The sequence below is a fragment of the Mesoplodon bidens genome (assembly GCF_964165515.1).
Source record: "Mesoplodon bidens genome assembly, chromosome: 2".
NCBI lineage: Eukaryota > Metazoa > Chordata > Mammalia > Artiodactyla > Ziphiidae > Mesoplodon > Mesoplodon bidens.
The window spans coordinates 154,939,624-154,967,362 of NC_138177.1; the positions used below are offsets into that span (position 1 = coordinate 154,939,624).

The 27,739-nt window shown below is 45.5% G+C and overlaps 1 protein-coding gene across 19 annotated transcripts in view; it reads right to left on the reverse strand.

The window, feature by feature from the left end:
- MACF1 (microtubule actin crosslinking factor 1) overlaps positions 1-27,739 on the reverse strand; it is a gene marked incomplete at its 5' end in the record, with an annotated part of 344,512 nt that overhangs the window by 50,329 nt on the left and 266,444 nt on the right. For 18 of the 19 annotated variants that reach the window (XM_081226357.1, XM_081226358.1, XM_081226355.1 and 15 more), the window contains 3 exons: positions 2,838-3,004; positions 3,639-3,809; positions 3,983-4,144. In XM_081226357.1, coding sequence (XP_081082483.1) covers positions 2,838-3,004; positions 3,639-3,809; positions 3,983-4,144 — 500 coding nt within the window. Of the gene's footprint in view, positions 1-2,837; positions 3,005-3,638; positions 3,810-3,982; positions 4,145-11,516; positions 16,908-27,739 lie in introns of those variants that run through there. The other variant, XM_081226359.1, reaches the window with a different exon arrangement.

A 27,739-nucleotide genomic window follows, 5' to 3' on the forward strand; every position in this document is an offset into this window, starting at 1 on the left:
GACGCTGAAGCATTAAAAACAGACTCAGTGCTATGTCATCTGAAAAGGCCCTGGAAGCATGTGACTTTTATTTCAGAAACCTTCACTGAACACCTACTCTGGACAAACTTATCTTAATAAGAAATGATTTAATATAAAGATCTGCCATCTTAATTATCTGGAAATTTAATTATGCTCGAGTATAAAGAAAAATATAGGGCTTCCCTGGTGGCGCAGTGGTTGAGAGTCCACCTGCCAATGCAGGGGACGTGGGTTCGTGCCCCAGTCCGGGAGGATCCCACATGCCGCGGAGCGGCTGGGCCCTTGAGCCATGGCCGCTGGGCCTGCGCGTCCGGGGCCTGTACTCCGCAACGGGAGGGACCACAACAGTGAGAGGCCAGCGTACCAAAAAAAAAAAAAATATATATATATATATATATATATATATATATTTCTAGATGCTATTTTTAAATGTCAATATAAAGTATAGAATTTCCTTTCTTAGTTTATGTCCACTTGCAAAATACATCTTGAATTAATAATACAACTAAAACATATAATCTTAAATATTATTAATCAAAAATTCCATTTTTAAAATATTGCTTGGTGGGTTATTTTAATTGGTTAATGACCTGCTTATAGATTTTATTCTTTTTTTTAAAAAAGAATAAAATATTATATTTTATACTGGAGTATAGTTGAGTAACAATGTTGTGTTAGTTTCAGGTGTACAACAAAGTGATTCAGCTATACATATACATGTACCTATTCTTTTTTAAATTCTAAATTTAAAAAATTTCATTCTTAAAAAAATAGCCCCTAATTTCTATGTCTTTCTTACTCACCTCTGATTTTGGAATCTGAAAGTTTGAAGGAATCAATGTAATAGGATTTGGGGTAGCAAAGAGAAGAGCTAAAATAATTTAGAGGCATCAAAAATCCAATATTAAAGAATCTAAACAAAAGTCTTTAGAATGTCTACAACAAATAACGCTGCTCTTGGTATTTCTTTAAAATATTGGCTCAGAAACTGTGTTAGACTAGGATGGAAGCAAGTAGGGCAGAAGGAAAGAGTCATAAAAGGATACATTAGGAACAAACCATGACTTTAGTGAGCTTAAGGACCTAGGAGGTAAGTACATAAAATAATGACCATAATACAAGGTACAGATGATGAGTTACAGCAGTTAAGAGGAAAGTGAAATTGTTCTATGCTTGGGGAATAAAGAAAACCTTCATAAAAGCAGGGGAGATGAACAGAAGCATTTCATGGAAGATGCAACACCATCAGCAAAGACAGAATTAGGGAACTGACAGAAGATACTGAAGAACCGAATACGGTTTACTGCGCCCCCAAGGAATGAGAACAGTGGAAACTAAGAAAGGTAGGTTAGGGGGCTTCCCTGGTGGCGCAGTGGTTGAGAGTCCTCCTGCTGATGCAGGGGACACGGGTTCGTGCCCCGGTCCGGGAGGATCCCACATGCTGCAGAGCGGTTGGGCCCGTGAGCCATGGCCGCTAAGCCTGCGTGTCCGGAGCCTGTGCTCAGCAACAGGAGAGGCCACAACAGTGAGAAGCCCGCGTAACCGAAAAAAAAAAAAAAAAGGTAGGTTAGGGCCAAACAGTAGAGGGCTTTGAATGTTGGATTAAAGAGACTTTATTTTATAGGCAACAGGGAGTCATTAAATGTCTCTGAGCGTGCAAAGAGGGGAAGGCCTGAGGGTAAGCAGCAGTGGAGTGATGATCAGGAGGCTACCTCATGGGAACTAGCCCAAGTGAGAGTTTGTAAGTCATGAACTGAGGCGAGTGGGAATTAGAGAAATGGACGGAGAGGAAAGACACTGTAGAAGTGAAATGGACAGAATTTAGCATCCTGATAGATATGGGACACAAAGCAGGGGGGAAAAAAAGGGTAAAAAATGAGGTTGAGGTTTTAAGCCTAGGAAACTGGAAGGTTAATGGTGCTATTAGTGGAAATGGATGGACAGACAGAAGAAAAGTGGTGCAATTTGGAAATGAAAATAAGTTGAATTCTTTCATTTGTTTCTCCCACTAACGTGGAGCAAGCAAATACTTTGTAGCTCAGATAAGAAATAAGCAAGCCATGGATGGGTAGAAGTAAAGAGACTGAAGAGGGGGTTATATCTGAAGACGGCCCGTGGCTACCTAGATAATACATGATCAGCTCTACAACTCTCATAGTGATTTCTGATTACTTATCATTTATTTTTAAAACTGAGAACAGTATAAGCTAAAAGTAAAGACACGGTGTGACTTATCAAGCTCAAGTGACACTGGGCTAACTTATAGCTATGGAAAGAGAAAGCACTTCCTTGGAGGAGAAAAGTATACTGCCTGTCTTGTGGCCATTTAGTGAAGAAAGTCCATGCATCTCTTGAATGCTCATTTAACAGAACCACAGACTAGCTCCTAGATTTAAGAACATCTAATATTAGGATAAGCTAACGGAAAAGAACATGATAAATTTCAACTCCAAGTATCGAAAACATTATTTATAAATATGAATGGAAAAAATCTGTTTCCAAAACTCAGAAAATAACTTGGCTGGATTGTAGGAGTCTGCGTCTGCTGTTTGGAACCAAGATTATATTGCAACAGAACACCACCAAAAAGCAATGAGTCTTCCAGGTCTCAGAAATTTATGGAGTAGCTTAGGCTCATTTCCTGAGTTACTCTGGTTATGAGGATCACCTCTAAAAACTTATCTCTCTTCAAGATAAAAGCCGTTAAACACCTACCAAAGCACTGTATGAATCATCCAGGGGCTTTTAGAGCACCTCAGTGATACAAGTCAGAAACTGCCTCTGACCTATATTCCTCAAAACCCCAGTGGCTTTACCTGGCTGCTGCCTTGCTGAGTAGTCCTGTCCATCTACTTTCAAGACTCTCCAACTGCCCAGTGATCTTCTCTCTATCAGCCCGTTCAGCTGCCTGGGCTATTCTGCCTCCTTCTGCTTGAAGCATGTCTACTGTGGCCTTTCGATCATCTAGGAGCCGCTGGAGCAACTGATGTACATGTTTAAAAGGAATGAAAAGTGATAACATGGGGTCACTTTAAAATCTGAAACAAGGAAAACAAACAAAATGCAAAACCTCACCCCACTGAGCCCTAAGTTTAATTGAATAATGAAGTTTTTTTTTTTCATCCTGAGGCAAAAACATGAGATATAATTCCTACCACCCATATAAACTTTTCATACACTTAGGGTTTTAAATGGAGCAGTGACTATCATTATGTGACTGATAGGGAACTTAGTTTGAACCAGAAGAAAAAGGCACTGAAATGGAAATTAAACCAAAAATATATACATATATAGATAGAACCTTATACATGATATACATTATTTAAATATTGCTGACCCAAAAAACACTAAAAACCTCTTAAGATAAAGTGGTGACTGAAACACTGAAATAGGATAAGTGAACAAGCAAAATTGTTCAGTTCAATACATGTCATGGTAATCTAGGAGATTATAAAGGAAGATGATGAAAATCAATTTCCATCTTTCTTTTCTGGATCACACAAGGTAGGTTAGGATTCTACTAAAACTCCTGAATATGCTCCTGAAACCATAAGCAAATGTGCTGTCTGTCATTCCCTACGGCTGTTACAGTTCACTGCCCCAACATTCTCACTTACCTTCTGTTCTTGGATCTGTGCTTTCACCACTTTATACTCAGCAGATGGGGGTTTCTGATTGGCTATGAGCTCCTCAGTGTCTGCCAACCAGCTGAGCAACGGCTCCAAGGCATCTTGGAACTTCCCACAATGCAACAAAGCCTCCTGGAGTTGTGCGATTCTTTGTGCAACCTGTATCACAGACATGGAAGTTCATTACGAGAAAGGAGAGAGCTTTTAAATGACTACTCACCCCTTTTTGTAACTACAGATTGGAACTGCAAATTTTTATTTGCATTCAGGTGCCAGGGAAACCAGAGATTGCAATGTCTCTTTTCTCTGCCCTCCATTCCCAGTATACTCACCTTTTTATTCAATGTGTTCCACCGAGCGTTGATCTCTTCCATGTCATGTTCCAAACCCTGCACATCACAGTTTTTTCCGGCACTCTGGATCAAGCCCTGGCCGAGTCCATTCACCTGCTGTAGTTTCATCTGAAGAGGATCCACCTGCTCTTTCTGAAACATCTAGATAATTGTAAGCCAAAGAAGATTTAATCTAAAGGCAATGAGATCCTCTACACCACACAGTGACTGGTTATTCTTGGGAGATTTATGACTTAACAAGGGAGGGCCAGGAATAACAAGAGAAAACAAGCCATTTGTACGGGAAAGTATCAAGGAAACATGTGGTTTCATATTTCAATACATACATTCTCTTACGGACAAGTAATTACAGAGAGTTACAGCACTACTTAGGCATTTAACCCAATGACTCATGGTTTGTTTGTTTTTTAATCTTCTTAATTTTTAATGCAAAAAGCTATAGAGAATAAAACCAGCACCAGCCTCAAGATACCATGAAAGTGTGATGCATATCAGTCCTAAAAGGGAAGACTGACTAGTATTTAAGATTAAAAATACCTTGGGGAATAGCTTTAATTGACCACTGATACATGCAATGCTCTTCTCTGACTTGGACTAATAACTCAATTAGCCAAAACATATTAATGGTGTGAAGAACACCAACCTCATAGCTTAATCCCCCTGTGGCTATTTAACTCCATTCTGTTCCAAGGCCATAGACCACACATGGCCAATAATCTTGAAATAGTATTCCTCTGATTACAAAGGGAAATGGGCCAGTAATACTGGGAGATGTCCTTAACAACTTCAGACACCTACTCTGAGTAAGACGCAGGTATACATAAAATATTTTTAAAATAATGATACTATATATCCATGTTCACCATGAAACAAAGGAATTTTAAAACAATATGAACAAGTGTAACAAGCAATGTGAATGTTTCTTTCTAATGCAGTCAAGGTCCATTATTACTTGGAACTTCCTAAAAGGAAACAAAGAGTCACGAGAGAACAGTATTTTTGCCACTAATGGTATTAAGGAAAAGAATGAGATAAATATTTGTCCCTAAGATCAGATTTCTCTCAATTATCAGAGGATAAAATGAGCCATATTTCCACTAGTCTAGATCTATTTCCATTCTTTTCTCTTCCATAAAAAGTTCCTTCAGTTTCAGTGAGACAGGTGAGCCAATTAAAGCCAAAGAATGACAGAAAATCGAAGAGGACAAAAATAAATGTGAAAGAAAATTATAAGTTTGGGTAAGACTAATTTTGGCCTATGTGAGACCACAGATCACACTAGGATTAGGAAACTGATTCTAGCAAGAGTGGTCTGTGGCTGAACAAGTGAGTCACCAGGGAGGAAAGGCTCCAGGGAACATTGAAAAAGGAAGGTTATACGGGTACTCACCAGTGGGCTTCATTTTACACTATAATCCGATTACACCATATTTTGTTAGGCAACACTACAAGGCAGTTCAGCTAAAAATGACTGTTACTCCGACAACATGGTTCCCAGAGAAAGCAAGTACTATGATTCTATTTTGTGTTAAAGATGTTTTCACTGCAGAAAAATCAGAGCAGAGGGGGGAAAAACAACTCCCACGGCTTAAGCTGCTTGAGTGCAACAAAACGGCTGTGGGGCAGGGGTTGGAAAGGCAAAGAAAGCAGAAATGCCTAAGGTACAGAGAGAAGATGTCAAGTCCACACTGAAGAGCCCCCTTTTACTCAGTAATTAAATCCTGTCTCATGCTATGACTGACATTTAATTTTTTCTCTGTTGTGCCAATATGGTAGCCAACAGCTACCTGTGGCTCTTTAACTAGAAATTCAGTTCCTCAACCACACTAGCCACATTTCATCGGGTCAACAGCCACGTGTGGCTAGGGCCTAATGTATTGGGCAACACAGAGAATACCTCCTCTCCTGGCAAGAAGCTCTATGGGCTATCAATGTAAATGACACAGAAAAGCAAAAATAAAATTTAAATAGCTTAACAATCTCTTTCATATAACAGAGTGAATTCTTTTCTTAAAAGTTGGATTTACTTTGTTCGTGAACATTTCACATAGAAGCATTAGAGGTTACTTCATTTCCCATGCCCACTCTATGGATTAAGTTGACAGGGAATGGGTATTTGTCTCATTTTTTTCCCCAGAAGTTAAAAAATATATGAAAGTGCCTCTAGATACTTAAGTAGTTTAAATATTTATATTGAACACCAGTGAACAGAAGGTTAAAGAAAGTAAATTTGAAAACACTTGCTCCTTTTCGCTCAACTCCCAAATAAAGCTGTTGTGCAAAACCAGTGCTTTTAAGATACATTAAATTCCTACTCCTAACTACTTCAATTGGACTGTGCCATGTTATTAACTAACCAGTGCTGGCAGACATTTCCCAGAGCAGAACACTAGTAAAAATTATTGCAAGGCTGTAAGATGCAACAGGGACATAAAACAGAAAACTTCCCAAAGAACTTCTTCAAATGCTTTTATCTTTGGTAACACCACAGTCTCCCAGTTTTCATCCTGACTGATCCTTTTTTGAGGTCCTTTGCCCTCTTCCTCTTCTAGATCTCCAAATGTTAGCCTTTGGGGGTAGGGATAAGAGTAGCATGTCAGTCCTGAGCCCTCTTCTCATTCCACAGTCTCCTCTAGGCAATTCTATCCATTCCTATGGCTTTAAATACTTACCATGATAAATGCTCATCACTAAAATTTATATGTATCTTCTGAACTTCAAATCTGGACATCCAACTACTTGCTTAATATTGCCATACAAATGAATCACAGGCATCTTGAACTTAACCATTCCAAAATCGAACCTGCTAACTTCCTCTCCCCCCAAATCTGTTCTTCCCTAAGCAATTTACTACTGCCCCCATTGTATGGCTGTGAGCATAACTGACGCCATTTTGGGCCCTTAGAGTTTCTCCCGTCCTTTTGCTGACCCAACCCAGGACTGTACCGTACAGTAAATCACTTCTCTGTTGTCACGGGCTTTGTAGGTAATAGATATTGTTTAATAATCATCAGGACCCAGTAGCCCCTATGCTCCGTTAGTCCCCAAACAATGATGAAAACCTTCGCTGACATATATTCCTGGCACCCATGAGACTAGTACCCGTTCATAAATCTTGACTTAGGAATGCACGTCCTTTTTCCAAGCACCTGCTGCCCCCACCCCATAAACCCCAGACCCTAGGTTAACTGTAGAATTGTCCCAGTGGCCCCCTGGGCGGTGCAGAGTGCAGCTGTGAATGCTTCAGAGTTGTTGTCTGTCTGATCCCACCCTGACAGTAAGTTACCCTATAATAAACTGATCCATTGATTATATGGAGCTACCTGCCTCCTTTTTTGGTCTCAAGATGCCTTCTCGGTTTAATGAGTACTTTTTGTTCCCTCCACCCTCCAACACCCATCCACTCAGTTGTGCAAACCAGAACTAGAAGCCATCCTTGATAACTCCCCCTCACTCCCTCCCAATATGAAAGCCATTATCAGGTCTTATTGATTCTGCCTCCAAACTGTATCTTAGATCCATCCAATTGTCTTCAAATCCACTGACACCTCTCTAGTCCAAGCCACCTGGACAATTGCAGTAATGTAGCAGGCTTCTTTACTCTGTCCTTGATCCACTGCAATCCACTCTAAACACAGTTGTCAGTGTGATTTTTTTTTTAAGTTGCGAACCATTCTGTGTTTTCTGTATTCCATGTGAATAATCATAATACGAACTAACAAATACAAGACAAAAGAAATCTGAGATTTATAAACCCTGGATAATGTTGAGAATGTTACTGTCAGTGTGAACCAGTTTTCTCTATCTTTAAGCTGAGAGTCATCTTTTAAAAAACGTAAATGAAATCATTTCACTCCCCTACTTAAAATCTTTCAATAGCTTCTTACGGCTCTTAAGGTAGAAATCCTTTTGAGGACTTCTTTCTCAGCCCCTGCATCATCTGGCCCCTTCCTAACTCTCCAGGTTTACTGCAAGGCACTCTTCCGGAACCCTTGCTCACTGTGGTCAAGCCACTTGGCTTTCTTCTAGTTCTAACGTGCCAAGCTCTTCCCAGCTACCATTTCCTTTGTCTGGAATGCTCTTCCCTCTGACTCTCTGAGTAACTAAGTAACTTATCCTTCAGGTTTTAGTTTTAAAATTCCTTCCCTGACACCACAATTGAAGTTAAATACCCTTATTGTTTCTCATCATAACCTTTATTTTTTTTTTTTTTTTTTTTTTTTTTTTACGGTATGTGGGCCTCTCACTGCTGTGGCCTCTCCCACTGTGGAGCACAGGCTCCGGACGCGCAGGCTCAGCGGCCATGTCCTACGGGCCCAGCCGCTCCGCGGCATGTGGGATCCTCCCCGACCGGGGCACGAACCCGTGTCCCCTGCATCGGCAGGCAGACTCCCAACCACTGCGCCACCAGGGAAGCCCCATAACCTTTATTTTTTATTCAAAGCATTTGCCACATTTGTAACCATGTATTTGTGTCATTTTTGCTTAATGTCTGCCTCCCCTACTACAGTATAAGTTCCACAAGGGCAGGGACCATGCTGATGCTATTCACTGCAGAAGCCCCAGTGCCTGGCTCAGAGTAGCTACACAATAAATATTTATCCAGTAAATGAATGAATCTTTGCATAGAAACGGTGTTAGAGAAAGCAAACAAATCCATAAAAGTTCTGCTGGTCAGCTGAGTATTCAAACACTGACCTGAAGTTGCGGGGCTCCCCAATTTTTTGCTTAAAAAGACTGTCTTGGCAAATTTTAATTTTATAGAACCACTGTTTTATACAAAAGGTTTTTTTCTTCCATTGAACCAATGACTGGAAATAAGACTAAGGAAGTCTATACATGAGGAGAGCGCTTCAATAACCACATATTGTTCTTAGTGGGCCTAGGATCCCACTACAGAAATAGCAAGCGGGGCTTCCCTGGTGGTGCAGTGGTTGAGAATCTGCCTGCTAATGCAGGGGACACGGGTTCAAACCCTGGTCTGGGAGGAACCCACATGCCGCAGAGCAACTAGGCCCGTGAGCCACAACCACTGAGCCTGCGCGTCTGGAGCCTGTGCTCCGCAACAAGAGAGGCCGAGATAGTGAGAGGCCCACGCACCGCAATGAAGAGTGGCCCCCGCTTGCCACAACTAGAGAAAGCCCTCGCACAGAAACGAAGACCCAACACAGCAAAAATAAATAAATTAATTAATAAACTCCTACCCCCAACATCTTAAAAAAAAAAAAAGAAATAGAAATAGCAAGCAAGTTCTGGCCTTCTGTTTCCTCTATCAAACCTTCTTGTGATTGCAACTGAAAGCTTATATCTATTTTAACCATGTATACATGTGGACATTTGTACATACATGTGCAGAGGATCTAAAGCAGTTCATTTTAAATCACAGATTTTGCAGCTGGGCTACTATTTCCTTCTCCTGTCATTTATATCAGGTAATATTTCATAAAATGACAACCTCCTGTAGCTGGAAGGATCCTTAGAGATTACCTAGCCCCACCTACTCATTTCGTAGATGGGGAAACAGAGATCCCAGAGACTGATATTAAGGGTTTCTCTGAATATTCTTCCTTTATGCAGATGTGACTGGCTCTTTGTAAGGTAATCCCTATATTTCATTGATTACTGCTGTAGGCTTTATACTAGAAATATTCTGTATAATCAAGAATGCTGGTGCCTTTGGATAGGTTGCTGGGATCTTAGTGTCAATCCCAAATTCAGTAAAACTCAGAAAACTGAATCAAATCCCTCAATCTGAAAGGTGATGCATTCTAATTTGATGGGATGCCTAATTACAAAATAATTGGCGAAGCCCAGGTGACACTACCACCACTCAGCTCTGCAGGAGGATCTGTGGCACAGGTGACGGCTTATAGCCTACAATCAAGATGATTTTTCATTGCTGGCAGCTGCATGTTTAATTGGTCCTCTAGCTAAGGCTGCCCTGAAAGGTTCTGCAATGGGGTGAACCCATCTTTCTTGCAGCATCCATGGATATTCAGGAGATTAATATTCATCCACTCGCAATAGGGAAGGCATACTACGAAGAAGGCACTGTTCTGGGTCCCGGGGATGGTGTAAAATCAAAACCACCTCCTCACTCAGTAACCCCTGACTGTATTTGACTAAACTTCTAACTCCTTCACTGCTTACCAGCGACCAAATGACGACAGGACAGTGAACTGTAGAAAGCTGCCACTCTCAAAATCCTTCGACTAAGAATGCTCAAGGATAGGAAACCTGGGAAGAGGGTTCACAACACATTCTGTTTTCTAACATCAGGAATCTCAAAATCCTGGAGCTAAGAGAGACCCAGGAGGACATCAGCCCAATTCTTATTTTATGGATTAAGAAACGAGGTCCAGGAAAGGAAAAGTGACTGCTTCAGGATACAAAGTTTGACAAGATGACTAAAATGCCTCTTTTTCATAAATATTATTGTGCCTTATTAGGCTTTTAAAAACACACATTTGTATTAAAAAACTGTTATTCACACATCTATATATGGCTTTCCTCCAACCCGCCTTGGTGAATTCTTTCAACTAACCAACGTATCTATTTGAAAAGGAAAGGCGGGGGCTTCCCTGGTGGCTCAGTGGCTAAGAATCCGCCTGGCAATGCAGGAGACACGAGCCCTGGTCTGGGAAGATCCCACATGCTGTGGAGCAACTAAGCCCCTGCACCACAGCTACTGAGCCTGTGCTCTAGAGCCCACAAGCCACAACTACTGAGCCCATGTGCCACAACTATTGAAGCCCGCGCGCCTAGAGCCCGTGCTCCACAACAAGAGAAGCCACCACAATGAGAAGGCTGCGCACCACAATGAAGAGTAGCCCCCGCTCGCCGCAACTAGAGAAAGCCTGTGAGCAGCAACGCAGCCATAAATAAATAAATAGATAGATAGATAGATAGAAAAAAAGGGAAAGGGGGGGAGCATATTGATAGTAATTGAAATCTTCTATGTTTGGTGCGTTGAATGGATTATCTCATTTTATCCTCACAACCCTCACAGGGTTCTTCTGCCTTAACAAATGAAGAAACTGGAGCCTCAGGACATTTAACTGTCTCAGGGTGGTTAAAAAGTACTCCAGGTCTCACTCCAAAGTCCACATTCTAGCCTCTACCTGACTGCTGACATCACCAATGAATAAGCAGCCTCTTGATTTAGGAAAGAACATGCTTATTGTAAAATTCAAAAGCAGAATCACCCTTTCTTGTTAATAATCTTTTTCAAAATGTAAGCCAAAAACTGTTTACATCCCTGTTTTCTTTGGGTTTTGCTTATGTCTGAATTAAAAACAATGAGAGTCTGAATTATAAAGTTTTTCAGCAGGTAAAAACACATTTTCCCCATAAACTCAATAAAAAGACCAAAAAAGACCAGAAAAGCCCAGACACCCCAAAGGGAACCAAAGAAAGAACAATCTGTGCCCTTTCTAATCACCACCAAGTCAGAGAACTTGCAAATCTCACTTTACTCTCCAGATCCTTCCCCAACAATATGAGCAACAATTACCTCATTTGAATTTAATCCATCAACTGCAGCCAGAGGCACTTTCCCATGCAGCACTGTGCCAGTCACCTCTTTCATTCCAAATGCTGGGGAATCAAGGTCCTCCTTGATCCACATTCCAGCAGGGGAAGCCTCCTCTAGAACAGGACTTCCTTCTTCTAAGACAGGCACTGAGTCAGTATGGGTAGTATCTCCCTGGAAGGGTACGCCAGCAGGGAACACTTCCTCCACAGCAGGCACTGTAGCAGCCGGGGCGGCAGGCTCCCCTGGGGTGGGCACTGCAGCAACTGGGGCAGCAGGCTCCCCTGGGGTGGGCACTGCAGCACTTGGGGCGGCAGCCTCCCCTGCGGTGGGTACTGCAGCAGTTGGGGCAGCAGGCTCCCCTGGGGTGGGCACTGCAGCCTCTGGGGCGGTAGGCTCCCCTGGGGTGGGCACTGCAGCATCTGGGGCGGCAGGCTCCTCTGGGGTGGGCACTGCAGCAGCTAGGGCTGCAAACTCCCCTGGGGTGGGCACTGCAGCAGCTGGGGCGGCAGGCTCCTCTGGGGTGGGCACCACAGTAGTGGGAGGTGCAGGTTCCCCTGGGGTGGGCACTGCAGCAGCTGGGGCGGCAGGCTCCCCTGGGGTGGGCACTGCAGCAGCTGGGGCGGCAGGCTCCTCTGGGGTGGGCACTGCAGCAGCTGGGGCGGCAGGCTCCCCTGGGGTGGGCACTGCAACAGTGGGGGCGGCAGGCTCCTCTGGGGTGGGCACCACAGTAGTGGGAGGTGCAGGTTCCCCTGGGGTGGGCACTGCAGCAGCTGGGGCGGCAGGCTCCCCTGGGGTGGGCACTGCAGCAGCTGGGGCGGCAGGCTCCCCTGGGGTGGGCACTGCAGCATCTGGGGCGGCAGGCTCCTCTGGGGTGGACACTGCAGCAGCTGGGGCGGCAGGCTCCTCTGGGGTGGGCACCACAGTAGTGGGAGGTGCAGGTTCCCCTGGGGTGGGCACTGCAGCAGCTGGGGCGGCAGGCTCCCCTGGGGTGGGCACTGCAGCAGCTGGGGCGGCAGGCTCCCCTGGGGTGGGCACTGCAGCAGCGGGGGCGGCAGGCTCCCCTGGGGTGGGCACTGCAGCAGTGGGGGCAACAGGCTCCACTGGGGTGGGCACTGCAGCAGTGGGGACGGCAGGCTCCCCTGGGGTGGGCACTGCAGCAGCGGGGGCGGCAGGCTCCCCTGGGGTGGGCACTGCAGCAGCTGGGGCTGCAAACTCCCCTGGGGTGGGCACTGCAGGAGCTGGGGCTGCAGGCTCCTCTGGGGTGGACACTGCAGCAGCTAGGGCTGCAAACTCCCCTGGGGTGGGCACTGCAGCAACTGGGGTGGCAGGCTCCTCTGGGGTGGGCACCACAGTAGTGGGAGCTGCAGGCTCCTCTCGGGTGGGCACTGCAGCAGCTGGCTCCTCTGGGGTGGGCACCAGAGTAGTGGGAGCTGCAGGCTCCCCTGTGGTGGGCACTGCAGCAGCTGGGGCAGCAGGCTCCTCTGGGGTGGGCACTGCAGCAGCTGGAGCAGTCCACTCCAGGGAGGATTCTGTAACAGCTAGTACATCCTCCTCTGTGATGGCCACTGAAGCAGGTGAAGCAGTCCCCTCAGGAGCAGGCACTGCAACAGCTGGGGCAGCAGCCCTCTCTGTAGCTGATACTGCAGCAGCTGGGACATGTGCCTCCATGGTGGCCACTGGAACAACAGGTACATCCTCCTCTGGGAAGGGCACTGTAAGAGCAACTATAGCAGTTCCCTCTGGGGCAGGCACTGCAGCATCTAGGGCATCTTCTTCTACAGTGGGCACTGCAGCAGCTGGGTCAGGCTTCTGTGGGATGGGTATCCATTCCTCCAAAATTGGTTCCGTATTACTAGCCTTGGTAACTTGTTCCTCCAGAAGGATATTTAGCAATGAATCTGAATCTCTCATTTCTGTTTCCCCTCCCTCCAATGAGGCCACATTCAGCTTGGGCTTTATGTCATTCACAGTTTCCACTCCATCTCTGCTATGTCCCAGTCCTCCAACCTGCAGGTGCAGACTCAGGATCTCTGACTCTGGGGACTTCCTCTGGAGATCCTGGGAGACCCACTCTGGGAGGTCACTAGGAAGATGTGCTGGGGCTCGGTCCTCCAGCCTGGCATCATAACCCAGTGCCTGTGCTTCACCATCCTCATCACAAGCTCCTTCCACGGACAACAATTCACAAAGGTCCACATCTCCCAAGGAAGTCAGACTGTTATTTCCTTGATTAATAGCTCCTTTCTCACCTTCCCAATGAATCTCATCTGTTAGTAAATGTGAATCATATGGTAACGCCTCTACTTCAGATCCTGAGGTAACATCTATTAGTTCATAGCTAACAGCAGAACTGAGGGGGACTCTCTCCACACACTCCTCAGCATTCCCCTCAACTTCACTACAGTCCAGCTGGGACAAACTGCCATTTTCTTTGGCCAGCTTGGCTTCAAAGCCTGATACATTTTCTTCATGAGAAGCCCTGTGATCAGAGTTGGACAATCCTCCTGGGTCTGGCTTTCCCGGTGACTCCAGATCAGCTGGGTGTCTAAAGTTAAATTCCCCTGCAGTCTCGGGGCTAAAAGGCACTTTTTCACCCTCCTCCTCACTAACAGTGGAAGCGCCCCTCACGGTATCAGAGTAGGCAGTAAGTTCCAAAGTATTAGGCACCTGGGAAGAATCCAGGGCATTAAAATAGTCACAATCCAACCCAGGATCAGAGTCCTTTGCTCTTACATTTAAAAGGCCTACATGCTCCTTTTCTAAGGCAGCCCCTGGAAAATGACTAATTACAAGTGAATTTTCTGCATCCTGGGATGGGGCCAGCCCTTCAGAAGAGGTTTGAGTCTCCAGCTCAACTAAAGGAGTTACTCCTTCTTCACATAAACACTCCATTTCAAGTTCAAGAAACATCTGCACTGAATCTGTGTCAGAGAGCTGCTCTGAATTGGCAGGACCAACAGTACATTCTAAATCTGAAACAAGACCCTCTAGCCCCTGAGCAGTTCTGTTTCTCAGTTCTCCTACAGCACTCTCACCTGTTAGGACACAACTGTAATCAAGCGATGCATCCTTGAGAACAGACGCCAAAAGGTTCTTAGCTGGCTGTGGGTCATCAGAACAACAGATCTGACCAAGAGCTAGGTGGTCAGAAGTCCCCAAGACAGCAGCTGAGAAGTCGGCTCCATCCTCCACCACTGCTACAGTGTTTGCTTGCTCTCTTTCTTCGAAAACATCTGCCAGGCTGTTCTTTTCCTCATCTGCCATTAGAAAAGTCTTTCCTCTCTCTGACAGTTTCTCTTCCTCCCACTCCTCCTCAGCCTCCATCATAATCCATCGCTCATCCTCCTCAAACTTTAGCTCAGATTCTGTTTTCTCTCTCAGGCTGGGGGTTATGAGAATATGCAACTCTGGATCCAACAGCTCTTCACTCAGGCAAGGGGAGAGAGGTGGCATTTCTACAGTGCAACCTGTGTCCTGAAGGGGGTGCTGCTTCTCGCCAAAGCCTCCCTTAGCCAAACTTTTCATGGCTCTGGGCCAGGTTGCACTTGAGAATCTGTGTTCCTGCGTTACATCTGTGTTACCACTTGCTGCTGCAGCTTCTGACTCTAGAGGCTGGAATTCACGGGGAGAGATCTCACTGTGCTGCTGAAATCTGAAGTCTTGGCAATCTCCACCTAAGTTTTTCACATCCTGCCCTTCTGGAATACCTATGGATTTGGACACATGTTCCAGAGTTACGGACTCTGACTGAGGTTCCCTGTGGTCCAAATGACCAGAACTTTCTGTTAATGCAGAACTGGATTCCTTCTTCTCTTGCAAGCAAGGATTTGAAGCACCAGCTTCGGAAACCTCACTGAGAGAAGCTTCCATCCTTTCTGCAAATTCTGGGAAATTCGGTGGCATGAAGGACTTCCATGATCTCCTGTTAACATTGTCTTTGCGTTCTGCATTTGGCCGCCTTCTGGGTGGCACAGGTGCTGACTTCTGCACATCACTGCTTAGCTTTAGTGCATCAAATATTATTCTCTCATCCAACTTTTTGCTTTCTGGTGCTCTGGATTCAAAAACATTAGCTGCTGCTCCTAATGTACCATTGCTGGATATAGTACTTCCTTCTATCTTTTCCATGGTGCTTTTTGAAGTCTGATTAAGCTTTGACCCCTGGTCAATTTGTTCATTTATCCTCATTGTATCATATATAGATCGCTGCGGAACATAGCAATCCTCTATATAGCCATCCTCCTCCTCTCCTTTCCCCAGGCAGATGGGGTTCTGCCTTAAACAGTCTGGCCTGCTGAGTGGCTTACCCATATTTTTCAAACAAGATGAACCATCAACCTTTAAAAAGTTTCTCACGGGTTCCCCCAAAATGCATTCTGCATAAGTTAAAAATCCTTTTACATGTTCGTAACCTCAAACCACCAATTGGAACTTCCCTCCAGAAAGGCCTGGAAGTCCCACTTTGAAACCATTCTGAGAGACGCTCTAAGAACAGCTTTCTTCTCACAGGTTAGCAGCCTCATAGTTGCAGGCAGATAAATGGTACAATGTATTCAACAAACAAAATACTTCCTTCTATGGCTTTTTTGTTTTTTTTAAGAGCACTGCTCTTTCCAATTCAGTCAGTTAAAAAAAATCATCTGATATTGACAAGTCTTATTCAATATCTAGTTCCACTCACTTCTCACCCAAGCAGAGTAGAAAGCAGAGGATTTATATCGATTGTGTCCTTTAATAACAATGGCACAGCCCCTCTGGTCTTCAAGTATGGCCCAAGCTCCTAGGAATTCCTTTCATTTTATCCTCAGTTCCAGCCCTGGAGAGTCCAGCTGGTCTGAATTAGCCATTCGTCCTCCCTAGTTCGGGTGTTTGCATTTGAACTGGGCTGGTCGGCGGATATTCCTGCAACTTTAAACACAGGAAGTCCTTCATTCGCGGCCAGCTTGGGGCTTCCTGTCTCCAAAACATCATGGCATTGTTGTGGCTCCCAGAAGAGCCCTGCGCCGTGGCCGCCAAACAAGGCGAGGGGAGCCCGGCGCCGGGCCTTTTTAGAGGCCGGCAGGCTGCAGCGGCGGCCGAGGGTCACTCGGAAGGGCTCGCTCAGCGCTGCTTCCCCGCGCCGTGCCGCGCGCCCCGAGGGCCAGGGTTGCCTCACCGCAGGCTGGCAGGTGGCTCCCGGCCGCGCCGGCCTCCGGTCCCGCGCTCAGGAAGTTAGTTTGTACCTCCGGCAGCTGAGTCCCGTGTGCTGTGGGCGCCGCCTCCCCCGCCGCCTCCAGTCCCCGGCCCGCAGCCGCCGCGCCGCGGGCTGCATGTCAAGCAGCAGCCTCTATTCTCCGCCGCCGCCGGCCCCGCCGTCCTCCCCGCCCGCAGCTGTCACGGTCCCGGCATGCAAACTTCTGGCTGGGAACAAAAGGCTCCTCTCGGGCCGAGCCCTCCTCCCTCGCGCCGCGCGGCCCGCTCGCCCGCCGCTCGCTGGAAGTGCTCGGCTGGCGGGCGGCTCTCCTCCCCTTCCCCGCGCCGCCCCGCCCGGGCAGCCCCCCTGGACGCCGGGGAGCGCGACGCGGACAGCTAGGGGAGGAGGGCAGGGGCGGAGCCGCGGCGGGGAGCTGCCCGAGCGGGAGGGAGGGGGCGGCGGAGGCGATTGGAAGCCGAGGCACCGAAGGAGGGGCTTCTGCGCGGCTCCGGGCGAGGGAGCCCGGCGCCGTCCGCTCGGCTCACAGGCCCACACCCACCGCGCCCCGCCGGGCCGGAGGGAAAGCCCCGCCCCCCGAGAGGGCGAGGGGCGGGGAGCGACACCCGCGTGAGTCTCGGCCGCGCCGCGCAAATCCCCTGACAAAGGAAAGCCCCGCCCTCCTGCCGCGGGCCGGGCCCCCGCCGCCCCCGCCGCCCCCGCCGCCCCCGCCGCGTACCAACCCGCCGGGCTCCTAGCCCAAGGGCGAGCGAACCCAGAAGGGGCGCTCCCGCCGCCCCCCAGCCAGCCGGCTCTGGCGAGGGCCACTCTGGGCCCCATCTGCCGGCAGGGTAGCGATGCCGCCCGCATCGCTCCCGGATTCGGCTCTGCCGCCAAAGGGGTGTCCCTAGTCCCTCCAATGTCACCTTTAGCGCGCCTCTGCCGGGCCCAATAACACTCCAGCCTTAAACCTGGCACTTAAATTCGGACCAAGTTATTGGATAAACTCCAGCACCTTCTCCCTTCGGCTCCTCACGTACGTCAGGTCTTGTTCCATTCCCCCACCAAGATTTCTTTGCCCACAGATGTGAATGGTGTTGATGACTGAGGAGTAAAGAAATGGGGGGCCGCGCGACGGTGGAGATACTGGCAGCAGTGCCCCACGCCCAAATACCTGGGCTCCTTTACTGCTGGGCACATCCAAGGAAACGTGAGCTCCTTGGGGCCAGCAAAAAGCATGGGTATTTCAAGTCTCAAGATGGAAAATACTAGAGAAAAGTGGCCCACAATCCCGTCCACAGCTTTTTGGCTTTTAGAAAAGCCATCTAGGACTTCCCTGGTGGCGCAGTGGTTAAGAATCTGCCTGCCAATGCAGGGGACACGGGTTCGAGCCCTCGTCCGGAAAGATCCCACACGCCGCGGAGCAACTAAGCCCGTGCGTCAGAACTACTGAGCCTGCGCTCTAGAGCCCGCAAGCCACAACCCCGCGAGCCGCAACTACTGATGCCCCTCCGCCTAGAGCCCGTGCTCCACAGCAAGAGAAGCCACTGCAATGAGAAGCCCCCACACCGCAACGAAGAGTAGTCCCTGCTCTCCGCAACTAGAGAAAAGCCTGTGCGCAGCAACGAAGACCCAAAGCCGCCAAAAATAAATAAATAAATTTATAAAAAGAAAAGAAAAGCCATCTAGTCACCTGGTGACTGTTAAACAAAGAAAGTACAAAGGGCAACCCACGAAACTGTCCACCAGAGGCAGCTGCATATCTGAAGGGGTGTAATACGCTGCTCCCTTTGTGATGGTCATTTTCTGATTTTATGAAGGAAAAATAATCTATTAAAATTACTGAATTGACCAAGTGGTCAATACAGATGGTAAAACTTATGGAAAAGTTATTTCTGTCCTTTACACAGACAGTAAGTGAAGCCAATAGTTGGTGTATGGAGATCTGGCAATGAAACCCTGAGCTGAGCCTTAGGCTTGCTTGAGCCAGAGAGGTCCTTGACAAAAATGAGGTGTCAGCTGAAGCTTGTGATCAGAATAAGCAACCAAAAGACTGGCAAAATGTCTTACACTTCATTTCTCACTTTGAAGCTGATCAATTTCTGCCTACTCAAATCCTGAAGACTCTATCTGTAACTGAAAGGGAGGATGTGCAGACTAGATTGTGTCTTGACAGCCTTTCTTTAGTTCTAAAACTGTTAAAGGAGCTGCCCCAGAATCCTGAGTCCTCTTGGTCCTATACTGCAAGACACTAGAAACACTGCCCTCTGAGGAACAAACAGCAGAAAGAACCAAGAATGCCTGACCTAGAGAAGGTTCCAAGCAATATGATGAAGTATCTAAAGGGCTGGGAAGTGGGAGGAAGGAAGCTTGTTCTGGATGTCTACTGAAGCTGGCACACTGAGATCCAAGGGCAGATTTCAAACCAACAAAGAGCTTTCTCACAACTATTCAAAGAATAGGGTGTCCCCTAAAGGGATGACTTTTCTGACCCTGGAGGTGTCTGAGCAGAAATTCAAGCAATCACTTGGCAGAGATTTGGGGAGCGAGATTTACAATTCCTCGAACAGTTTGTTCAAGATGAATTTTAAGATCCCTTCAAACTCTAACACAATGTGACTGGAAGGCTTGATAAGCTTACAGATCTGATACTTTACGTTTCAGGGAATCTGGGTTTTAATTTTCCTTTAATTATTAAGTACAACTGGAAAAACCCAGGGAAGGCAAGATCAATTTCACTAGCAAATCTCCCTGGCCAAATACACTTACTTATGTGTTGAGATATCATAACAGACTGTTTAGTGTGCCAGGGGCCCTCTGGTTGGAAGAATCTGAGCAATTCTGGCTCTGGACTAAGGGTGTGTGGTTATTCTATTATAAAGAATGATATTGATGTGGAATCACAAACTTCATGGCCAGAAATTCCTTTCCTGTTTCCTCACCAAGGCAGGTGCCAGTCAATTCAGTCTTTTCTTAATCCCTCCCCACACCTATCTACCTTATTCTCACCACTCTCGCCAATGCTCCATATTATAATACAAATAAGTGGAGCATTTTAGCAACTATGAAGTTCAGATTCAAATTACTTATCAGCTTAAGTCACACTCTCTGACTAGCATATTAGGAGACCATTACAGATAAATCTCCCCAAAATTCAAACACAGCCTTGTGGAAAGGATTACATAAAGTTGGCCAATTATCCCCCCTCCCCCGCAAAAAGTACTTCGCTCCTTGTGTAAAATCATCAGTTTGTGTTCAGAAGGAAAGGAGGCACAAAGTCTCTTTCCTCCGTGTCTTATTATTTTTTTAATCTGTTCATGAGTTTCTCCTTAGTTGTGGTATGTGGAACTCTGCCAATAGCCATCTCAGTGACTGAAATAAATACCTGATACAGCTTTCAACTTCTTGTTACCCTGACAGCTCCAACAAAAAAAAAAGCATCTGTTCATTTCACATGCTGTGTATAAACTTTTAAAAAAAGAAGTACAGGGAGCACCCCCTTTGGATGCTTCCCCCATTCCTATAACACAAATATCTGTGCTGATGCCAAATTTCAAATTAGTTTCCAATTAGTTGATTACAGAGTTCAAAGAATTCTCTACTCATTTCAAAATTCCTAAGAACAGAATTGGTATCAGATTTTCCTTTGGTGAACTTGGAAGAAAGAACAATCCTGGCCCTTCCTGCTGTCTCCTAATTAAAACAGCAAGGTGGAGTCTCCTCACACCCTAACACAGCTCCCTTTCCAAGTTTTGGACTTGGCACTTTGCCTTTGTCTGCTCCAGACTTAAACCACCAGCCTCCTAGGAAAATCTGGAGACCCCAGATCCACACTTCCTCAGATTCTATACTCCCTTTTCATCCACCTCTCTCTCTCTCTCGGAGGATTCGTGCTGACTAGAGGAGGGGACAGAAGACTGGTTGGATCTTGCACATTTAAAATTTACAAAACGCCTTTCATCTTATGATCTTTAGATTTTACAAGCTTTTATTTAGTGGCAAGTGGAAATTCCACAGTATTCGTCTGAACCTGTTGGGCATCAGTCACTACCATCCTTTTATTACACAAAGATGGCTACAGAGTGGCTCATTAAGCGATGCAGCATGATGTGAAGCTTGCTTTAAATGGGATACTAAGTGTATTTTTGAACTCATGAGAAAACTTTCCACACACTCTTCAGGAACTCTCATGACCTCTGTAAGCCCTTTCCTCCTTGTAGACTTTCCAAAAGACAGTGTATTAATCCCTCTTTAGCCACTCCCCAAGACAGTAGTGATGACAAAAGCACAGGGCTTTGTAAGTGAGAAAAGGCCTAACAGAAGAGGGGGAGGAAGGAAAGCAGGGGATTACGGAGGGAATCACATTTACTCATTAGGATCTGGATATACAGAGACAGTAAAGAAAGGATTTCTAAGTGAAGGACTAGAGGCAGGAAACCTAAAGAGGTAGGGACCCTAAAGAAGCAAATTCAAGGTTACCATGGTTTAAGTTATAGGATATATGCAAGGGAAAAATGACAGGTCAGAATGGTAAGTAGCTCAAGGCCAGTTCACGAAGGCCCCTGAATGCCAAGCATGAACTTTTGCTTTATTCAGAACACCATGACTACACCAAGACTTACTTATTTAACTTACCAGGGGGTCATGCAAGTTACTGAGTGGTGTGTGGAAAGTTTCCAAAGAATTTGAGCCTGGCTGCTCATTCAACTGCCGTTTAATATATATTATTGCATTAAAAAAATCCAAATCCTTAATTTACAAATGACGCTTGGGGTGCTAAACTTACTTTTCCAAAGGAACACAGCTATTAAAACACCTAAGCCCTTAAGATTTGAGCCGAGATCTGCTGATACTGCACTGGTACCAATATGTATAGAACAGAGTGTAGGTGGGGAAGATGGAAGGTGGAACAATCAGCTAGGAGGGTTACACAGTTTAGGTAACAGGTAACAAAAGCCCGGACTTGTGAAACTGAGGAAGGGGGTGGTAAAGAAATTGCAGAGGCAGACGATTTGTACTTTACAACTGATCTGATAGAAGGTAGCGGTTAGGGGGAAAAATACATTTAAAATAAGGCTGTCATATTACTCTTGGATGACTGAGGGCACAGCAGTACTATAAAACAGCAGCAGGGAGGAAGGAAATACTGAAGGAGACAGCACATTCCATGTGGAGCATACTGAGTGTGAGGGACTCAAAGGCTACCCATGTGGAGGTGTCCAGAAAGACTGAAGTTCAGGGCAGAGATAGATACGTGGAAACCTTCTCTTGTAGAACAGTGAGGGGTTGGACATCCTGGGGCTGAGTGTGGAGAGAGGGGAGAAGAGGGCAGATGACGGGATCTCAGGCACCACATGTTGGGGAGGTAGAAAGACAAACCCAAACAGAAAGCAGAAGAGCGGCCAGAGAAGAAAATGGAGAGAGCACAAGGTCAGGAAAGTAAATGGACAGGAGGGTTTTAAGAAAGAAGATATGACGTTAAATGGTGCACAAGGAATGAGGAAGACAAGGCCACTAGCCTTGGCAACTAGGAGGTCAGTGAGTACTTCCGAAAGAATGGTTTCAGTGCAGTGATGGGGGCTGGGTCAGGCTGTAGGGGATTAAGGATAAGCAGTGGTGAGAAAGTAAGTATTGGTCCTCCCTTATTGCGACTCTTCTTTTGGCTTCCATGACACTGTGCTATACCGATGGTACCTTTCTAGCCAGTCCTTCTTTTGTGTCTTTGGGCTCCTCTTCCCGTCCTCTTTTTTTTTTTTTTTTGTGGTATGCAGGCCCCTCACTGTTGTGGCCTCTCCAGCTGCGGAGCACAGGCTCCGGACGTGCAGGCTCAGTGGCCATGGCTCACGGGCCCAGCCACTCCGCGGCATGTGAGATCTTCCTGGACCAGGGCACAAACCCGTGTCCCCTGCATCGGCAGACGGACTCTCAACCACTGCGCCACCAGGGAAGCCCCTCTTCTCGTCCTCTTAAGGCAAGTAATTCCACAAGGTGTAGCCTTGGTTCTTTTCATTTGTTCAACAAATATTTATTGGGATCTACTATGTGCCCTAAACTATGCCAGACACTAAGGGAGAAAGTGATGAGCAAGACAGGATCAGGAGCCTATGTTCTAGTAGAGGAGACAGACATTCATTTTAACTCAATTGCAATAAGTACTCTGAAGGAAAAGCAAACAGTGCTATGAGAGCATCTGTCAAGGGCCCTGATGTGGTCTGGAGGTTCAGGGGAGGCTTCCTTGAGAAAGTGACCATGCGGGCTTTCACTTAACACCAAGAGTAGCCTTTCCAATTCTAAGATGGCATGACTTCACGACTTTCACAAAGTAGCAACTTCACAAAGGTGCTTAGCTATTTCCATGAAACATATCCCTGGGCTGAATCTCTAAGGAATCTTGCTGTAGGCGTCCTCTCTCCAATATTAGAAAAGGAGGTAAAGTAAGTAATACAGAGTCAAGAGATTTTTGAAAACTCTTTCATTTTGTTACTAAAGCAATTCTTATCACTGATCACAAACAACTTAGGTTTGAATTTAAAGAATTAGACCCAAATCAGAGCTCTTCCTCTGGGAGTGAACTGCAAGATGAGAGAGATATTAAATGGTTTACTTGAATGGATGCAATGAATTCAAGCTGGAGAAGACCTAAGACAAGTTCAATTTCTTTGAATTCTTATCTTCTTCTTCCCTTGCTCACAAATACACGTAACCGAATACTAGAAACATATATTTGCTGAAAGCTTTTCTGTAGAACATCTTGATCTGGTATATGTGCTTGGCAGAGAGATTAATTATATCCGTGTTTTTAAGCTGCTTCCTCTGAAATTAAGCTGATATTTTTTCCCCTCACATCTTAATGTTTTAATTAAAGATTGATTAATATTAAGAGGTGTCTCTCTCAAAGATGCTGACTTGGTAGTTGCCATTGTATGGCAACAGAGGAAAGTAACATGGTCTATGCTAAAAGCTAATTAGGCCAAGGACCCTGAGATCATTAAAGTTGATCTGCTAGGTAACTGAGTGACTGGGGAAGTCACTGAGCTGGTAATGGCTTCTGGTTAATTCTGGTTAATGATTTGAAAATAATACTGATTTGTAGAGCACATAAGCCAAGGTCAAAATGGTCTCAGAGAAACTTGCTGGCTGTGGGATTCTGATAGCAATGAATGAATAAATTAATTAATAACCATGTATATGTATGTATGTGTACATACAGTATATTTAAAGCTGTGTTAAGGAGTCATGACCTAAACCTGCCTATGTATTGCTGGTATAGGGCTGGAAACGAGCTCTTCATTTGTTCCCCAGAAAAACTGCTCAGGAAGGCTCTTTGTCCATCCACCTGTTTCATTGCTGTCATCAAACTAATTTACTTTATCTTCATCATTTCCATTTTTTTCAAGAAGAAAAAGAACTAATTTAATCTGGTGCTGGGTCTTAGATCAAATCTTCTGGGGAATGGTCAAGCTGTAGGCACCAAGGGAATAACTTTTCTTATTAAAAAGATTTTACAATATTATAATTTGTGTGTCTGGATAAACTTCTTAAAAGAATATTATCATTTACTGAGCACTAAATATCTGCCTAGGGTTTTCATCCACATCACTTCATTTAATTCTCATAAAAACCCTCAAGGTAGGATTTACCACGGTTCACATTTTATAGTTAAAATAACTATACAGAGAGGTTAAGTAATTTCCCCCAAGGTCACTCAGCTAGTAAATGATAGAGCCAGAATTCAAAGTTGAATATTTCTGACAACCTCGTATTCAGTTTTTCTCACTATGCCAAGCTGAATGAAGTATGAAGATTCTTCTTGGTGTCAACTGGTTGAGTAAATGACTATAAGACAGTATTTCAGAACCTGGCTTTCTTCAGGTGCACCTAAAGTAGTAAATTCCTTAGTTTTACTTTGTTCTGGCTAATACTGAAATGAAACTGTCTTCCTTTAACATATGCTAACGAGTAGAGAAGGAAGGGAGCCCAGAGGCAAGATGTAGAGGTGAGGAATCCAGGCTCGGATTAGAATTTTTCAGGACACACAAGGATTTACCTCAAGTGTTGCGGAACAGTCAGCATTTTGAATCCTACGGCTCACGTGGCGTATGAGAAATAAAGAGCATTCACTCAATCAGTCCAATATTCACTAATCTCCAACTATGCATATACCCATGTGCTAACTACTTTGAGAGACACAAAAATGGATATATTAAGATGAGGGATGGGACAATGCATATAATCATTAAACGCCAAAATTAGGCAGTATATGATGAAGGCCAAATGAGTTACACATATTAAGTGATTTAAGAGAATGGGAGAAGTAGTGAGCTAGCCTGGGGTGGGGGGGGCGATCAAGAAGGTTTTGAGGAGATCAGGTATGAGTAGAAATCAAATAGGTAAAATGAATAAGAAGTGCTTGGGATAAGTGGATGGAGTGGATGGTCTATATAGGAAACAAGACTGGATAGACAGTAGGGATCAAAAATGTGGTTCCTAAGACTGAGGAAGCAAAAAAGTGGAGGCACAGATACAGACCAGTTTTGCAGGATGCCACCACTTAATCCATCAGATCGGATGGCTCCTGCATGGATCTGGCGGAAGGATAAGTACTCACAGAAAGAAGGGTGAATACAGACAGACGCTAAGGGAAAACCACCTTGGAGGCCCAAGTTTTAGAAGGCGACAGCATAATTTATGTCTGTTTTTTTCCGTGGGAACCATGTGCATACACACTAGCTGTCCAATCACACTAGCTCTCTGCATTCCTAACAGAGGATCTTTTGTTTCGAATAGCAAGGCTCAAAAGAGACAGTCTGATAAAATCACACTGAGGTCAGTACTCCCAGCTGGTGCAGGGCTGATGCCATTCCATAACACACCCTACAGGAAGCAGCTTGAGATACACAGCTGATTGATTTCCACAGCAGGAACCTTGTGGCAGGCAGGGTGGGGTGCGGACTGGTCAAGCATGGAGAGAATTCTTTAGCCGCTGACTCAAATTAGTTCACCAATATCCTGACCTGATCCAACAGATCTGTACAAGTCATTCTCAGAACCAACACTGTTTCTTAACTAAATTTTGAAAAAAGGGAGGAAAACCACGAAGCTTCCCCAGGCAATGGGACTATTTCATCAGTTAACTCTTACTTGTTATGGAATCTGAAAAGGGCAAAATATCAAAACCCCCTATATTTCTAGAAGTGGGCTGAATAACCCTTTATTGCAAGGGGCTATCCTGTGTATTATAGGAAATTTAGCAGCACCCACTAGATGCCAGTAGCAGCCTCCCCAGTTGTGACAGTAAAAAATGTCTCTAGACATTGTCAAATGTCCTCCAAGGGCCAAAACTGCTCCTCCCACCCCCACTGAGGGCCACTGGTCAAGCACGAGCTTTGGTGCCAAACAGATCTTTCCAATCCCGGCTCTAACATTTATTTGCTCTGTGCTTGAACAAGTCACTTTAACATCTTCAAATCTCAGTTTTCTTACCTGCAACTGGGATTTTAAATGTCTGATTTACTGGGGGGTTAGGATCGGAGATAATTTAGACTTAGGTCTCTCTTACTGTTCTTACTGCTGTATCACCACCACTGCAATTCTTTGTGCCTGTTTCTCCTACTGCACTGTTAACTAGAGACTATCTGAGACCCCAGCTCTCACCACAAGGACTGGCCCAGAGCAAGTGCTCAGTAAGGATGGACTGAAAGGAATACAGAGCCCCTTCCTCCTAACCCCCAAAAAGTGATCCACGGACCATCACCTTATAGCACTTATTCTCATCCCTGGGTGGCAAAAGTTCTGAAAGGTCCACATTTCAAATCACAGTACTGGTGGTAGGAAAATAGCTTGTGAAGGCCCAGGGGATAAGTGTATCCCATTAATCTTCCACAGCCACTAACAGAGACTGGTATTTGAAAAGCACTCGGTAGTGGCACTGGCAAAGTAATAAGGAAGGTGGGGAGGGAGCACATTCTCCCCATAGCTAGGTTTTTCCAACCAGGACAGCTGAGACTTGGGAAGAGTCTGTCTGGCAGGAGACAGCCTTTTGGTGCAGTAATGCTTTGGTGCAGTGACCTGACCTGACCTGACTCCCTGTGGGACTGATTTTATTCCTGGTAAACCAACCACCTCTAACAACAAAATGCCCTTAAAAGCAACTCATCGTACTTCCTAGAGAATCACCACTTATGGCTCGTGTGCCAGCCAGCTAGCTGGAAAGTGCCCAGGACTAGGCTAAGGCTGAGACCACTTACCATGCATTCAAGACACAGCGAGAGAAACAGCCCCATTCTGCAAGTCTGTGCTTATCTCAATCATGTCCACTAATCAAAACTCAACAATAAACACAAGTTCTGCACAGGATAAATTCTAGTTTTTCTGGACACACATGTTTCACATGATGATCAATCTTGGTTGCAAATGCTACATGCTGACACTACATGTGAAGAATTTCAGTAAACTCAAAGAGAAACTCCTCACTCCTTCCTTCTGGTTGAGGATATATTCGCTTTTGCTTTAAAATCTTCCCTTTGCTATCAAAATTTCCAGATGGATTTTTGTGAAATCCATCAACACTTTCCTGTCGCCCTTCCGTTTGATTTTACTACCTTCACTGAGGCGTGAGGCTCCTTCAAGATGATGTAATGGCTACAACCTTGGGATTTTGCTTGTGGTGCTGATATTTAAAATATTAATGGCAATACTTTAAAATGGGGCTGGAAAAAGTTCAACATGAAGCAAACTTAAGGGTCTTAAAGGCTCCTTCACCTTCTCCCCACCCAGCTGCTACGGTGTGGGTGGAGCGGATTATTACAGAGCATTGGAATTCTTGGGGGGAGGGGGGGGTAAAGAGGGGGATGGTCACATAAGGGTTATAAATATCAGCAGCCGAACTGTGAGCTCCTGGGCTGAGAACAGACTGTAGTCTCCCCTTAAAGGCACAGAGCAAGGAAGCTCCCTCAAGTATTTCCACAAAGGAAGTTCCTCTTCTCCACAGAAATGCTCCATCAGCTGAACACCTGCAACAACCACTCTACGC